The 16724-nt window shown below is 51.0% G+C and overlaps 1 protein-coding gene across 1 annotated transcript in view; it reads right to left on the bottom strand.

The window, feature by feature from the left end:
* HK2 (hexokinase 2) overlaps window positions 1–8045 on the bottom strand; it is a 68898-nt gene extending 60853 nt beyond the window's left edge. Inside the window, exon 1 of the mRNA XM_004464337.4 lies at window positions 7516–8045. Within this exon, the coding sequence (XP_004464394.1) occupies window positions 7516–7578 (63 nt within the window). The 5' untranslated portion in view covers window positions 7579–8045. The remainder of the gene's footprint in view (window positions 1–7515) is intronic.
* Between the last annotated feature and the right edge of the window lie 8679 nt (window positions 8046–16724).

Raw genomic sequence — 16724 nt, 5'->3', positions numbered from 1 at the left:
GCAGCCTGCCCAGGAATGGTGCTGCACACACGGAGAGCTGACACAACAAGATGACACAACGAAAAGAAACACAGATTCCCGTGCCGCTGATAAGAATGGAAGCGGTCACAGAAGAACACACAGCAAATGGACACAGAGAAGCAGACAACAGGCGGGGCGGGGGGGGGGGGGTTATAAATATATAAATAAATAAATAAGCCTTTTAAAAAAAAAAGTTATTATCAAGATCGGTCCCTCCCGGGAGAGAATGGCAGGGAACTATGTGGACAAAAGCACCTAGCGCAGGACTGCCCTAATCTACCGCAGCAATTCAAGGCACGTGACTCCACCTGGCTCCAGTCCCCCCTCCTGACTTGGTGTAGATAAGCCGAGGCGGGCTGAGCACCTGGAGGGGGAAAGTGGGGGTTCCACTGGGATGAGGCTTTCAGGCTTTTTTTTTAAGGGGGTCCCAGGGATGGAAGCCAGGCCCTCATACATGGGAAGCAGGTGCTCAACCACTGCGCTACCTGCCCTCACCCCCCTGCCCTGTGACTTTGTCAAGAGCCCCGGGCACCCCCGTGTCAGCAGGGAGGACCACGCAGAGCCCAGGGCCGGCGGAGGAGGGACAAAGAACTCTCTGCTGGGGCCCAGGATGGCTGGGGAACCTCCACCCGGTGTGGCAAAGGAACGGGGGGACGGGAGAAGCATTCGACCTGCTCAGAAGGGCCAGGTCCCTTCACGGGAAACTCCAGAAGTAAATGGGAACCAAACCCACCGGGGAGGGGGTGTGGCAGCTTCTCGGGTGACAGCGAGTTGGGTGGGACTCATGGTGATCGTCCCGTGCAGCTGGGTCTCTCAGGGCTCAGCGTGCACTAGGTACAACAGGGAGACCCAAGTAGGTGCCCCAACAAAGGCCCGTTCTTCCTCTTCCCCCTCCTTCCCGTGGGCGCGAACGCCCTAGGGAGAGGCCGGGCAGTTAGGGTGAGGGCTCGTTTTTGGGCAGAATCTTGGAAGATCCTATTGTGGTGTGGCCCGACCATCAGAATGGGCCTGGATCCCTAGGGCCGGAAGCTTTAGGAAGGGAGAGAAAGTCAAGAGAGGGTCCAGACGCCGGGAAGTCAGCAGAACCGAAAGAGCAGACAGGAGGAGAAAGGGCCAGGACGGGAGGTAGGGACTAGCCTCGGAACCCCAAGGGCTGTGGGCAAGCCAGGGCCAGACCCTAGACTTCCGGGAGAGAGAATGGCCCTGCCGACGCCTTGACTTGGATTTTTAGCCTCTGAAACCGTGTGGCCAATACCTTGTTGTCGTTCAGGCCAGTACTTGTCACGGTGCCTGGCAAACCATCAGGCTGCTTGGAGGGCCAAAGGGATAACGAGGTGGAGGGAGAGCTCAAGGGGGGGTTTCCTACGTGCAGGGGAGAGAAAGTGTGAGAAGCTGGCGAGGGCAGCGAGCACACATCCTTCTCCCCCAGCTTCAGGAGCTCTCTTCTCCTCTGATCTAAACCCTCCCGACAAGACAGAGAGCACCAGCGGGCCTGAACACACATGCCCGAAAAGAAGCCCCTGGAAGTTATCCAGGTCCAAGTCCAGCTGGCGACTGCGACAGGACCTCTAAGGATGCGCCCTCCTTTCTGCAGAGTCCTATTGAACACATAAAACATGGACTCTGTGCCAGACACAGCTCCAAGAGCTGCACATACAGTAACTCTTTCTCTTTAATCCTGACAACCATCCTACTAAGGTGTTATCTGAACATTTCTCCATGTTTCACAAGAGGGAGAAGCTGAGGCTAAGTAACTGGCCCGTGTTTGGATGGCTCCGTACGTGGCAAGCCGGGGTTCAAGCCGAGGGGGGCTGGCTCTAAAGCCGGCATGCTCGCCGCCCCCGCAGCCACGCAGCCTGTCCATGGCCTGCGGCACCGTCCCTCGGGGGTGTCACCGGCTCCTCTCCTCTCCCCAGCTTCCACACCAGCCTCGATCAGAAGCCAGGCTGATGCCGGCCTCCGTGGAAACCCCAGCACGGCCAAGGAAAGAGCCTCCGGGGACAACTGAGCAGACTTCTCTCCCACTGGTCTCCTGGGCAGCGGGCACTGCCCACATTTTTTTTTTTTTTTTGGTTTAGGACAGAGAAAAAAAGAGCAACTGGCTCCTGCCCCTGGAAACCGGCCCTTCCTTCAGAGACCACGGGCTGAGACTCTGGTGCCTGCAGGATATTAGGGAGACCTTGCCTCAAACGGCTCTTCTGTAAAAGGCCATCTCACCAGGGCTGTCCCCTGATGTGGCTACAAACCAGCTGTCAGACCATGAGCCCTTGACTTCTGGGGGTGGGGAAAGGGGGACCGTGTTTTTCTAAAGCAGGGTTTCTCAACTTCTGCACTACTTCTACAATTCCTTGTTGCTGTTGGAAGCGGGGCGGAATGTGGTTCTGTCCTGTGCACTGGAGGATATTTAGCAGCACCCCCAGACTCCCCCACTAGATGCTGTTGGCAAACCCCCCCACCCTCCTTGTGACAATCAAAAATGCCTCCAGCAGAGCGGGTGTAGCTCAGTGGTTGAGCGCCTGCTTCCCAGGTACGAGGTCCCAGGTTCAATCCCCTGTACCGCCAAAAAAAAAAACACCTCCAGGCAATGCCAAATTCCACTGTGGGGGGCCAAATCGCACCCGGCTGATAGCCAAAGGAATATTTAAAAAGAGACTTTGCCCTTGTAAACTTGGATAGGGTGGAAATTCTTGCTCTTCGTGATAAGCTGAGACTAGCCCCTCACAAAGAATGATCAATATGTCAAAATGTCAATAGCGGCGCGTTGAGAAACCCTGCTTTAGAAGCCAGCAAAGGCAAGAAGTGTGGAGGGGGGTGTTAAGACGCACACTGTGAACTTGGGGGGGATTGAGTCCCCACCCCACCCCCTGCCCTGGCCAGGCAAAGGCAGACAACACAGGGCTGGAAAACAAACCAAACAGTGATAATGAGGAACCTCTTATCAAGAGCTTTCAAACCCGAAGTCCATGAACAAAGGAGGCCAGTTTTCTAGGGCTCCTGAGTTCTTTCAGTAGTACATCAATCTCCTTACTCAGAAGCCAGATTTTTTTGTGTGAAAATTGTGGTTTGTGTTGCTCTGATCGTCCCTGGACAAGGGCCCACGGAAAAGTTCCAGGGCTCTGGAAAAGTTCCACCCCGAAAAGTGATGTTTAAAAAAAAAAAGTTAAAGTTGGCTTTGGCTGAGTCTCTGAGAGAATTCTAATTCAATCAGGGGTAAAGTGCTTCTTTAGTGTGCCCTGAAATTGGCTATATAAAACAACTGGATGGTTAGCAAAAGCTACAGAATGTTCCCACCATCGGTTGTCTTTATTTTTTTGGAGGTACGGGGGCGGGCGGGGGGGCTCGGGGGTTGAACCCCGGACCTCTCACATGGAAAGCCTACACTCAAGCACTGAGCCACCCCCGCCCCTCCTCAGTTGTCATTTCTGAGCAGAAAAGGGACTAAGACCTTACGCGCTAAACAAATGAGACAAGTTGTTCCCACCAATTGCCAGCTAACCCAGGGAAAACCAATCCCATCAAAGCTAATCTTACTTACGTGTTAATCTGTAGTTTATTTCAGGAACTTAAATTCTTAATTAGAGTACATAGCCCTCAAAACATCAGTACTAGAAACATTATCAATCAAGCTCCCATCAGGCCCCTAGCTCCCCACCAACCCATGGTGACATGCCTTCTTTTGACTGCTACAGACCAGGTTAATTATATACCACTCTAGTGTCTGTAAATTACCTTTTCTCAGGCACCTTATCTCCCCAGACAAGTGAAAGGCCTCTTTCCATTTTCCACTAGAACCCAGCCAGCCTTGTACCCACAGCAGGTTCTCAAAAAGCATTTAAATTCTTGTCTATCTTGACTCTCAGGGACCCTATGCCTAAGGGGGTAATCAGCCTGCTAGGATGGAAGGGAAAATACCACTAGTCTACGTGTGTTCAAGCAATTTGGTCTAGGGCTAAAAGAAGGGGTGTACACTTCATATCTACGACTAACCCTGATATTTCAATTTCATCCCTGAGACAAAACTCCTCTACCTCGTGTGTGAATTACACTGTAATTCATGAAAAGAGTCTCTGTCTCTCCACACGCAGGTCCAGGTCGTAAAGCATCGAGACAGCTGGAGGACAGGCTGGCTCACTGGCTTTCTCCTCTCAGCGTCCATTCGTCTGTCCATCCATTCCTTCAGCCCAGAATTCACCCTCCCCCCAGCTGCCTCCCACCCTCCCCCACTCCCTGCAGCCCTTGCTCTGCTGCTTTATCCAGAAGGTTCCTCGCCTTCAATTTTGCTCTCACTGAGCAACTCACCAGTGGTCAGAAATCACGGTTACAGAAGTGAATGGGACAGCCCCGCCCCCCCGCCCCCTGAGGAAGAGCCTGTGGTGGCGGGAGCTGGATGTATCCCAGAAAAGCAGGTTCTCAAATCTAACCCATTCCTGTGGACGCAAACCCCTTGTAAGTAGGACCTTTTGATGAAGGTACTTCAGTTAAGGTGTGACCCAGCTCATTCATGACGGTTCTTCATCCACTTACTGGAGTCCTTTATAAATGCGATGAATACAGAAGAGGCCATGGAAACCAAGAAACTGAAATCAATGAAACCAGGAAGAGAAGGGAGAGACGAGCAGACGCCACCACATGCCTTGTCATGTGGCAGAGGAGACAAGGTGTCATGTGGCAGAGGAGACAAGGATCTCCAGCAGCCAGTCTTTGGGGAGAAAGCATCGCCATGATTTGGACATTTTCCTGGACTCTACCCATGAACAAATAAACTCCTATTGCTTAAGCCGGACCATTTCATGGTATTGTTTTGAGCAGCCTAGGAACCTAAAATAGAGCCCAAATTGAAAACTGAAAACTCTTCCGGACAGCAGAATGAAACAAATGCCATGGAAGGTCAAGCACCGTAATGGGGGCACAAAGAGGCAGAGAGGAGGCAGACGAAAGCTGGAGAGAGGCGGCGGCCTTTCGGCTGAAAGAACCAGAGAGTGTGTGCAGGATCACGAAAAGGGACAGGGGCAAAAGGACACAGTGTGAGCAAGTGTGACATCTAGGGGGATGAAAGGATGGAGTAAGGAAGATGAGGCTGAGATGTGGGGTTTGGTTTAGGGCCGGTCAGTGGCCAATGCAGAGCTTTGAGGCTTCTAAAATGATCCAACACGGCTCCAGACAGAGACAGGAAACAGGAAAACCTGTTCGGAGCCGTCTGGGGTACGTCAGGGCGAGTCTAGGGCGCCCAGCCAGAATGACCAGAATATGCTAGTGCCGTTAATCTGGCCAAGAGGGGGGCCAGTTCCATTTCTGGGTGTGGGGTGCTGCCAATGCACACGCGGACCCACCCACCGGCCTGGATGGAGCCCACCAATGTTCCCAAAAGGTGTGCGGTCAAGAGCATGGTGTGGTTTCAATTTCCAACTGCAACAGAAAAGCCTTGGGCTTCTCGGTGCCTCGGTTTCTTTACCTGTAAAACACTGACGATAACTGTATCTACTTCATAGAGTTGTTGCAAAGGTCAATGAGCTAATAGAATGTGAACAGCTTAGAACAGTGCCTGGTACACAGTAGGTGCTACCTGTGTTTGCTCGAGTTCCAAAGTGTCTATGGGCTCATGCTAATGGCACCAAAGAGGGGCCCTGTCCCTCAGGTGACAAGCCATCCCCATGGGGCTAAGCCTTCCAGGCCCAGAACACAGCCCAGGCGACACCACCACCAGGCACTTCAGGAGTTCAGACCAGGTCTTTCCTTATGACTCCACAATTAAGCACATGCATCACCCTCCTCTCCTGCCGTCCTTGGAAAAGGTGCTTCCAAGATACTCCCCTTTCTGAATCTCTCCCAGGTAACTGCAAATGGCATCGAGCGGCGCTCACCTAAGCCTAGAATCAAAGGCCTGATTCAATTCTGCCCCCATGGGTAGTTTAGAGGAAATACACCCAAATGTCCCCCAGACCTTCACAGAAGAACTGGGGCTCCAAGTGTAGAGATGAAAAGCGTATAGGAAAGAGGTGTAAGCATTGATACCCTTAATCGTCACACTTTCTAAGGCAGAAATCCTGGGTCTGCAGAGGCAAAAAGTGGCTTACCCAGGGTCTGGCGGCTAAGAAACGACTGGACAGGGATTCGAACTCATCTCCAGATACCCTGGCTAAGGAATTTTCTTCCCACAGCAGGACCAGAGAGACAGCCCTCATTCCATTGCACGGTTCCTGTCCCGCCCTCCTTCCTCCAGACTCCGGGAGAGTAAATTTGTAAACGAGTGAAAACGTCCCGGGCAGGCCAACTGACAAGAGCTCCCCTAGAGTCAGAGCCCTCGCACGTTGTTTTTAGGACTTGCCAAGAGATGACCGTCTTCCCCATTTCCTTTTTGCTCTCAGGACCCCGGCGTGGCAGTCGGAGCAGGTCGCCCCACCGAACGACGTCTAGACATTACCCCCAAAATGCGTTCCCACAAGACACTGCAATTTCAAGAATGTAACTGAGCAACCCCGCAGTCATTGCCAAGCGTTACCCGCCCCCCTCAAATCCAAGCCGCGGCTCCCCGGCTAGGAGCCAATCCCGAAATCCAATTCTCCCCGGAGCGGCCGGGCCCCACCCCCACCCCCGGAGACCCCCGCGGGGGACGCCCCCGGCCCCGGCCCCGGCCGAGGCTCTTTCTTGTGTAAAAGACCCGGCCGCAGGGCGCCTGCCGAGAGCGAGGTGAGCACACCAGTCGAGGCCTAGGGCAGGCAGAAGCTCGTTTTCGGAACGAAATTTTCAAAGAATCCGGGAAGGGAAAGGGGAAATTGGTGTCCTCCCCGTGTAACTTTTAGAAGCAAACCAGAAAGTAATGCCCCAAACCCGCCCCCAGCTTGGGGTGCTGGGGTCCCCCGGGACGCCAGGCTGGGCGAGCGCAGGCGGGGTTGCAGGGAGAAGTTCGCCCCGCGCGGCGCCTCCGTTCCGGGGAAGGCGTGCGGTGCGCGGCGTCCTGGCGTCCCTCCGCGGCTCCTTCCCGGGCCCGCTTCCCCACCCCCACCCCACCCCAGCCCACCTCCCCAAGGCCGCGAGCAATCTCCAGGGGACCCGCACATCTCGGAACTGCGGCCCGGAGGCGTGGGAGGCCCCGGGCAGCCCCCACGCGGCAGCCGAGCCCCCTCCCCCAGCCACGATTCTCCCCACGTGCTCTCTCCGGAACTCGGCTGCGGGAGAGGAGCCTCTCCCACGTGGGCCCGGCAGTCACTGACTACGTGCCGGGTGACCCGCCCCTCCTGGGGGGGAAAAAAAAAAAAAAAGGGAGCGCGCAGGGTGACAAGCGAGGTTGGGAGCCCGGCGGCGCGCAAGCCCCGCGCGCACACGCCTGCGAGCGGACGTGGCTTCTCACGCTAAAGGGGTTCCCCGCAGCTCAAACGCTTTCCGTGCCCCCGGCCCAGCAGTGGGGAAAAGGCGGGTCCCCGCGGCCGGTCCCCGCCGGGAGGCCGGGGCAGCCGGGTCCGAGGCGAGCCGCCGCGCCCGCCCGCGCTCCTTTACCTTCTGCACTTGGTCGTGGTTGAGCTCGGTGAAGAAGTAGGCGAGGAGATGCGAGGCGATCATGCTGCCGCTGCCCGACGGCGCCCAGTGGGGAAACCGGAGCTGGAGCGTGTGCTGGGGAAGCCTGCGGCGTGGTGGAACCGCTCGGGGACCGCGACTCCGGAGGCCCGGCCCGGAGCGGGGAGTTCCCGGCAGCGCACAAAGAAGACTAACGGTGATGGCGCGCCCGGCTGGGGGGCCCTCGGGTTTCTAGAAACTGGTTTCTGGGAGTAGGAGCCCAATATCACTCCGGGAGACGTGTCCGGCTGCCCCACGGTCAAGGCTCGTAACTTGAGACACTGGATCACTGAGGCTCAACTTGGGAAGAACCGCAGCTCGGCTCCGCTGCGGCGATCGGGCTTCTCGGGCTCTTGGTCCACGCGCGATGCTCTCACCCACGGATCTTCTCGGCTGGGCCACACGGCGGTGCTTACGACTGTGACTGCAGCGGCCCGGGGACTCTCCTGAGCTGGAGTTTCGTGCAACAATGTGGCTTATTGAGGGGCCGCCGGCTCGCGGGCCGCCCGGCGGGTGACGCGCGCGCGCCCATTGGCTGCGCCGGGAGGGTGTGTGCGCCCGCGGGCGGCCCGCCGCCGCCGCACAGCCAATGGGCGCGCACAGCCCGCGGGTGCGGCCGCCCAGACACCCGAGCCGGCCGGCTGGAGGGGCGCGCCGGGGGCGGGAGGCGGGGCCGGGCGGCGGAGATGGGACGTGTGGTCCGTGGCGGGCGGCCGGGGCGGAAAGGCGCGTGAGCGACCGCCGCGTCAGGCTCCGCCATGGGTGGGGGGCGCGTGAGCACGGACTCCGGGGGTGGGGAAACTGGAAAGGCAGGTGACTGGCCCAGCGGACGCCCTGGACGGGGAGAGAGACGATGTCGCGCATGCCCGGTTCCTGTGAGGGGGGCCCCCCACTGCTGAAGCATCCTCGTTCTCACCTCTTTGGGCTCTGCGGGTCCGTTGATGCAAAGTGAGCCGCGGTAGCTGCTGCTGAATCTATACTGGGCGTGACGACCCTCGGCCCATCCAACCCTCACAACACTGATGCGAAGGGGTTTGATTAACCCCATCTTGCAGATAAGGAAACTGAGGCACAGAGCCACGAACAGACTTGCCCATGGTCACACATTTAAGTGGCAGATGGGGAGAGGAACCCAGGTCCCTTTGCCTTAGAGGCGCAGTCCTTCCCATTATCCTATCCTGCCTCTCTCGGGGCCAGGGAAACAGAGGGCGGGAAAGAAGCATTGGCTGCGGCTTGTAGGACAGACGCGTGAGTGAAACTGGATGGAGAAGCATGTAAGTGTGTGTTTCCGGATATGTGTGGGATGGGGCAGGGTGGCCTAGGGAGAGGAGTGGGGCCCAACCACAGCTAGTGCCTGGCACTAGACTCCAAATTTATATATGTGGTGGAAGCTGTCAAGAATAACAAAATGACTCCAGCAGGCACAGGACTGGTGCACTGTGCCCAAGGACAAGCCCGGCGTTGGAGTGGCCACAAAGAGAAGATACAGATCTGTTCTCCTGAGCAGTGCATCTTTATCTCATAATCAGTGGGGTGCTGTCTGCAGTGTGTATGGATTTTACTATTATTCCACAAGCTCCTTGTTGGAAAATAAGAATATAGAGGTAAACAGAAGAAACAGTGTCAAAACCCATGATCCAGGCTCTTGGCACCGCTTGAAAGCTATGCACCCTCGCCACCTACACATGCTCAGCCCTCCTTCCCTGGCTCCAGTCAAGCTTGCGCCCCAGACTGCTTTTGTCCTGGTCACCACAGTGACTGCCATATTGCCACGCCCTGTATTCTCCTCTGATTTCCTCTGCTCTTGCCTTACTCCAGCTCTCAGGAAGCCCCACTCTCCTGGCTTCCCTCTAACCTCCCTCCTGAGTGCTGGATTAGCCTCAAGCCATCCTCCACCCTCATCTCTCACCTATTTACACTCCCTTCCCTGCATGACCCTTCCCAGCCCCGTGACTGTTATATCATCCATTCACCACTGACTCGATGACTCGCCAAAGTAAATCTATAGGGAGGAGCTCTCCTGGAGCTCCGGACTTCCATCTCCAACTGCTGGGAAGTAACCAGCATCTCACACTTCCCATGTCCAAAATGGAACCTGACCTTTTTCCCACATCTCGTCCTTTCCCAGCCATCTCAGCAAAGTGGCATCCCCAGCCACCACCCTGTCATCTTTGATTCCTTCTACCCACTCACCCTCATGTCCGGTCGGCCCGCCAGCAAGCAGTCAGTTCTACCCATAAAGCAGCCCTGTATCTGCACCACTTCTCTCCATGTCCACAGCATGTCTGTAGTACTAGAAAAACGCAGGAGAGCTTAAATATTAAGCACAACAGCCTCCTAGCTGGTCTCCCCTCTTTCAGTATAGTTATGCCATCAATATATAGATTTAGGTATCCAACAGAGGTTCTTTTTTTTTTAATTTTTTGTCTTTATTTGTTTTTTTAATGTTACATTAAAAAAATAGGAGGTCCCGATATACTCCCCCAACCCCCTCACCCCACTCCTCCCCCCATAACAACCTCCTCCATCATCATGAGACATTCATTGCACTTGGTGAATACATTTCTGAGCACCGCTGCACCTCATAGTCAATGGTCCACACCATAGCCCACGCTCTCCCACAGTCCACCCAGTGGGCATGGGAGGACATACAATGACCGGTAACTGTCCCCCCAGCACCACCCAGGACAACTCCAAGTCCTGAAAATGCCCCCATATGTCATCTCTTCTTCCCACTCCCTAACCCAGCAGCTACCATGGCCACTTTCTCCACACCAATGCCACTTTTTCTTCTATTACTAATCACAATAGTTCATGAATAGAATATCAGTAAGTCCACTCTAATCCATACTCTATTCCTCCATCCTGCGGACCCTGGAATGGTTGTGTCCACTCCACATCTATATCAAGAGGGGGCTTAGATTCCAATGGATGCTGGATCAACAGAGGTTCTTTACAGGTAGAAGTTATGTGATCAGATTTACTTTTCTTTCAGGCAATAACTGCTTTCCATGTAGTGGGTGGGGAAGAGGTCAGAGAAGGAAGAGAAGTGAAGAGAACAGAAGAGCAGGGAAGAAAGGAAAGGAAAAGGGGAAAGAAATGGGCCTGCAGGGAGAGGCAGAAGCTGGATGATGAGGTGAGGACCTGAACGAAGGGGAGAGAAGGCCAGCGGGTCTGGCCATGGGTTCATGAGATTTATGGAGGTCTGAAGTGGGGTTGATGGGATTGGCCAGGGGTGGGGTGAAGGTGAGCATGCCTGCTGCCCGGAAACACTTGGAAACCCAGTAGCAATTGCTACCCAACCCCCGGGGCCCCAGCAGGCAGGACCAGAACCAGCAGGGCATGTCAGCTGTAGTCCCCTCTCCACACACTATTTTAGGACTGTCTCCTGCTCTGCACGTCTTCCCGTCAATTTCATGTGGACCAGCAATACCCACAAGGTGCTTGAAGGACGTGTTATCTCCTGTGGGCTTGGAGGAGATATTTTCATAAACCCCGATTATTCTAGACAAACCAAGCGCAGATTACCACAAAAGGCTGAAACTCGTTCTTCAACTTTTCTGGCTCCGAACTCCATGCTCTGGACTTTAATGTGTATCTCAGATGGCTCTCTATCTCTTTCTCTCTCACACACACACACACACGTTGAAGAGGGATGAGACATTCCGCCTGGTTTCCACGCCACAGCTTCCAGGGAGGAATCAATCAACAAATATTTGTTAAAAGCTTATCAGATTCAGGGCGCTCTGCTCTGTGCCATGAGAAATGTGAAAGAAACTCAAGATGGGGCGGTTGCCCCTCAGGGATTAACCATTTAGTAAGAGATATAAAACCAACACGTCACACAATTATTACAGAGTAGGAAAGTCTGTAATTAAAGGGCAAGTCTGTCTGTGTCAAGATGCACAACGGCATTTTGGAGGAGACAGCTGCAGGTCAGGGCTCTGTCAAGGGGTGTCTGGCGGGTGCAAACGCCAGCCTTCGCATCTGACATCAGGCTGGCACCGTCCCAGGTAGGACTGACCTGAGGCTGGCCGTTAGGCTTCACAAAGCTGTCCTGGGAAGAGCCCGCTGCTGTGAAATACCTCCTCTGCCAAACACTCCTTTTCCTCCTTAGGATTAATCAAATTTTCCAGCATAAGTGATGGAATGATGATAAGGCTGTGGCGGGCCTGCCCGGAATGGAAATACTTACAACCCCTTGTGTTTCAGTTTCTCAGGCTGCTTAAAGCAAATACCATGAAATGGTTCGGCTTGAACAATGGGAATGAATCTGCTTAATAGCTTTGGGGCTGAGAAAATATCCATATCAAGCCATTATCAAGGTGATGCTTTCTCCCAGGAGATGGGCTGCCGGAGAGCCTCGGCTCCCTGTCACCAAGGCAAAGCGCGTGGCAGCACCTGGTGGTCTCTCCCTTCTCTTCTGGGCTTCATTAATTTCAGCTTCTTGGTTCTGTCTGTCTGTCTGTCTGTCTGTCTGTCTCTCTCTCTCTCTCTCTCTCTCTCTACTCATTCTGTTTATAAAGGACTCCAGTAACAGGATTAAGACCCATCCTAATTGAGGTGGGACACACCTTAACTAAAGTAACCATCAAAAAGTCCTACTTACAACAGGTTCACAAGCACAGGAATGGACTAGACTTAGGAACATGTTTTCTGGGTCCATACAGCTTGAACCCACCATACCTTGGCTCTCAGTTGTCCTTAGTATTGGACCATAATGGTCTAGAGAATCTTTTGTGCTTCACAGTGCCATGATAGTGTATGAATTGGGAGGAACTGAAAAAGAAAACCATGAAAAAGCAGTTAAAATAGAAAAATGGAAGCCATGAGGATACACAGCCACCCCATTTTATCAGAGTTCTGAGCTGCAAACAGAACTCACCCAACTAGTTTAAGCAGAAAAGGGGTTTATTGAAGAATGTTAGGTTGGTGGGAGGATCTCCAGGAGGGCTGGAGAATCAGCCTCAGAGGCTAACCAGTCAAGAATGATGCCCAGGTTAGACCATCAGACTGTGCCAGTGGAGACGCTGTTGCCCAAATCACAGGCTCAGGTGTCTTAGCCCACAGTCACAATGCTAGGCATGAGATGCCACAGCCAGGACATGCTGCAGTTGCCACTGACAACTGGATCCTCTCGGCACCGCTGCCTGAAGGAATTCTGCACTGCACCTCCTCTTCACAGCGTTTGCTTCCATACTGCATCTTGTGGCAGGTTAGCAGAGCCTGGGTCACGTGCCTATGCCCTAGCTGCAAGGGATGCCGAGCAAGTGGGTCTGGGAAGTCAAGAGTCATCACATGGAGAATTCCCTAAAACATAAGAAGGGTGCTCAAAGGGACTGGGCAGTCTCAAAGTTTGACCGACCCTATCACACCCAACAGTCACTGAATGTGCTGCATTGCAAAGTTTAAAAAGCCCTTAGGGGAGCGCATGTGGCTCAAGCAGTTGAAAGCCTGCCTCCCACATGGGAGGTCCAAGGTTTGGTTCCCAGTGCCTCCTAAAGAGAAAACAAAACAGACAATAAGCAAAAACAATGAGCAGACAATGAGCAAAGAAAAAATAAAAATAAAAAGGTCCTTAGACATGGCGGTGTACTAAGGGATGGGGCAGCTGGCCCCAGAGGCAGAAAACAAGGGGATGCCTCACTGTAGAGAATTTATAAACAATAATAAAACCTCTGCTTTTTCCATATCACCATGGGCAGGCAATTCTAAACCATGTCTGACAAAATACTCCTTCCTATATTACACCAAATCACCCCCACTGCACTCCCCTTCCTGCCCTTTGTATATCCACTGTTTCAGAATCACCTGCAGGACTTTCAAAATTCCTGATGCCATATAAATAATCAACAAACATTAGTGGTATTTTTCCTCCACAATAATAGAGACCAAAAAAAGACAAAATGCCTAGGAACTTAAGTGACCAATGAACTCCAAAGAAGACTGCAATGTGTTAGGGGGATTTGCTTCATGAATTTCAGTTCTTCTTGGGTTAAACTTCTATAAACTTTAAATGCAAAACCAATTAAAAATAAAGGGTTTTAAAAAATAAACATGCCAATTCTATGTAAAAGTTGTTGTTTTTCTAAGGTACCAGGCTGGGGACTGAAGCCGGAACCTCTTATGTGGAAAACCAGTGCTCAACCACTGAGCCACATCATCTCCACAGAGTTGGTGTTTTCACTTGTTTGCATATTGTTTGTTTTTAGGAGGCACAGGGGACCAAACCCAGGACCTCTCATGTGGGAAGCAGGTGCTAAACAGCTTGAGCAACTTCTACTCCCCAGTAAAAGGCTTTTTATTTGCTGTTTTAATATCAGACTGGTAAGCCCTTTCTAAGAAAGACTAAAAACTTAAATGTCATAAAATAAATAAAAGTATATTAAGCAAAGTCAAAAGTCAACCTAGCCAAAAATATATATCAGATGTAAGAGGCTAGTTTTTTTTTTTTTTCCGACATAAAGAGCTTCCTCAAACTAATAAGAAAAAGAAAGTCCAGCCACCTTCAGGGAAAGGATACAGACAGAGAGTTTATAAGAAAGGAACAAATGGCTATATGATACATGAAAAGATGATTAACCTCTTTCAGAATAAGGGAAAACGCACATTTAAAATATATGGATACACCTTTTTTCACCCATCAGTTTGGTAAAAATCAAGCAATGTTAACTCACATTACTAGGGCCATCTTTCTACCACCACATCGTTGGGAAGAGAACACACCATCCTTGAGGCCAATATGGCAGTATACATCAATTCCATGAACAATGGCCCTTCGACCCAGCAATCTCGTTTATCTTACAGGGATACCCACTGCTTGTGTAAGGTATACCCAGTACAATTATTCAGTAAGATTACTCACTGTGGTATCATTTGTCATAGCAAGATCACAACCAACCTAAAACCTAACATTTGAGGATTGATTAGATAAATTATACCATATCCATACAATGTAACAGGTCAAGTGCTAAATCAAGAAAAAAGTCACTTAAAAGCAGTCTTGCGCCTATCAGAATGGCCACTACTAAAAAGACAGAGAACTACAAGTGTCGGAGAGGATGTGGAGAGATAGGAACACTTCTTCACTGTGGGTGGGAATGCAGAATGGTACAGCCACTGCGGAGGACTGTTTGGCACTTCCTAAAGAAGCTAAATATAGATTTGCCACATAACTCTGCAATACCACTACTGGGTATATACCCAGAAGAGCTGAGAGCAGTGACACGAACAGACATCTGCACACAGATGTTCACAGTAACATTATTTATAACTGCCAAAAATTGGAAATAGCCCAGGTGTCCATCAACAGATGAATGGATAAACAAACTGTGGTGTATTCTCATGATGGAATACTATGCAGCTGTAAGAAGAAATGAAGTCATAAAGCATAAGACAACATGGATGACCCTGGAGGACAGTATGTTGAGCAAGAAAAGCCAGACACAAAAGGACAAATTCTGTATGATTGCATTACTATGAACCAAATATATCATGTAACATATTGTATGATTAAAAAATGTATACATATCCAGGACATTTAATTGAGAAGTGTATGTTTTTATTCAACTGCTTTCTTTTTAGTTTTTAATTGTTTATATTCTCAATTATTAAATGTACAAAATAAAGTTAAAAAAAAAAAAACTTTGGGGAAGCAGCTGTGGCTCAAGCAGTTGAGCCCCCATTTACCATATGGAGGACCCAGGTTTGATCCCTGGGAACTTCTGATTAAAAAAGGAAAGAAAAAAGGCATCCCAGACCTGCATGGAGGCCCCCATAGAGCACGGAGAGGCACAGGTTCCTGTGTGGTGAGTGATGCACCAAAAAGACAATGATACAACTAGATTTTAAAAAAAAAAAAAAAAGGAAGAAAAAACTTTGGAAATTAAAAAAAAAAAAAAAAAGCAGGGTGCCCCAGCTGGCAATAATAGAAATTTAAAATTCCCTGGGGGTTCAGCAACAGACTAGAGCTGGCCAAAGAAAGAATCAGTGAACTTGAAGAGATGACTATTGAAAGTACCCTGTCTGAGGAGTGGAAAGATGAAGGAATGAAGAAAAGTGATCAGAGCCTGAAGAACCTGTGAGATTCCATCAAGCATATCAATATTTGTGTTGTGGGAGTCCCAGAAAAAGCAAAAAGAAAAAAGAGAGAAAGGGGCAGAGAGAATATACAAAGAAATATGGCTGAAAACTTCCCAAATTTAATGAAAGACATGAATATACACAGCCAAGACACTCAACAACCCAAATAAACCCATTACACATGATGTTATAATCATACTGTTAAATTCCAAGATAAAGAGAGAACTCTGAAAGCTGTAAGGGAGAAACAACATGTTATATAGAAGGGAGACTCAATGAGATGAAGTGCTGATTTCTTATCAGTAACCATGGAAGCTAGTAGTCAGTGGGAAGACATATTTAAAGTACTTGAAAGCAAAGAATTTCCAACCAAAAATTCTGTATCTGGCAAAAACATTATTCAAAAATGAGGGAGGAATGAAGATAATCCCAGATAAACAAAACCTGGTGGACTTTATCACCACTAGACTGGCCCTACAAGAAATGGAATTCTATAGGTTGAAAGGAAAGGGCACTAGACAATTGACTGACACTACATGGAGAAATAAGGATCTCTTATAAAGAATGACATGGTAAATATGAATTCAAGTACTATTGTACTTTTAGTTTGTAATTCCACTTTTTGCTTCCTCCAGGATCAAAAAGGCAAAGGCATAAAATGTAATGATAAATTAATAATTTGGGGCCCATAATATATCAATATGAAATTTGTGACAAGAACTATACAAAGGAGGCGGACTTGGCCCAGTGGTTAGGGCGTCCATCTACCACATGGGAGGTCCACGGTTCAAACCCCTGGCCTCCTTGACCCATGTGGAGCTGGCCCATGTGCAGTGCTGATGCGCGCAAGGAGTGCTGAGCCACGCAGGCGTGTCCCCCACATAGGGGAGCCCCACGCGCAAGGAGTGCGCCCCATAAGGAGAGCCGCCCAGCGCAAAGGAAGGTGCTGCCTGCCCAGGAATGGCGCCGCACACACAGAGAGCTGACGCAGCAAGATGACGCAGCAAAAAAGGAAACACAGATTCCTGTTCCGCTGACAACAACAGAAGCAGACAAAGAAGAAGACACAA

Source organism: Dasypus novemcinctus, chromosome 17 (genome assembly GCF_030445035.2).
Source record: "Dasypus novemcinctus isolate mDasNov1 chromosome 17, mDasNov1.1.hap2, whole genome shotgun sequence".
Lineage (NCBI taxonomy): Eukaryota > Metazoa > Chordata > Mammalia > Cingulata > Dasypodidae > Dasypus > Dasypus novemcinctus.
Note: the sequence above shows the minus strand (reverse complement) of the source record. Positions and strands in the feature narration are given on the sequence as shown.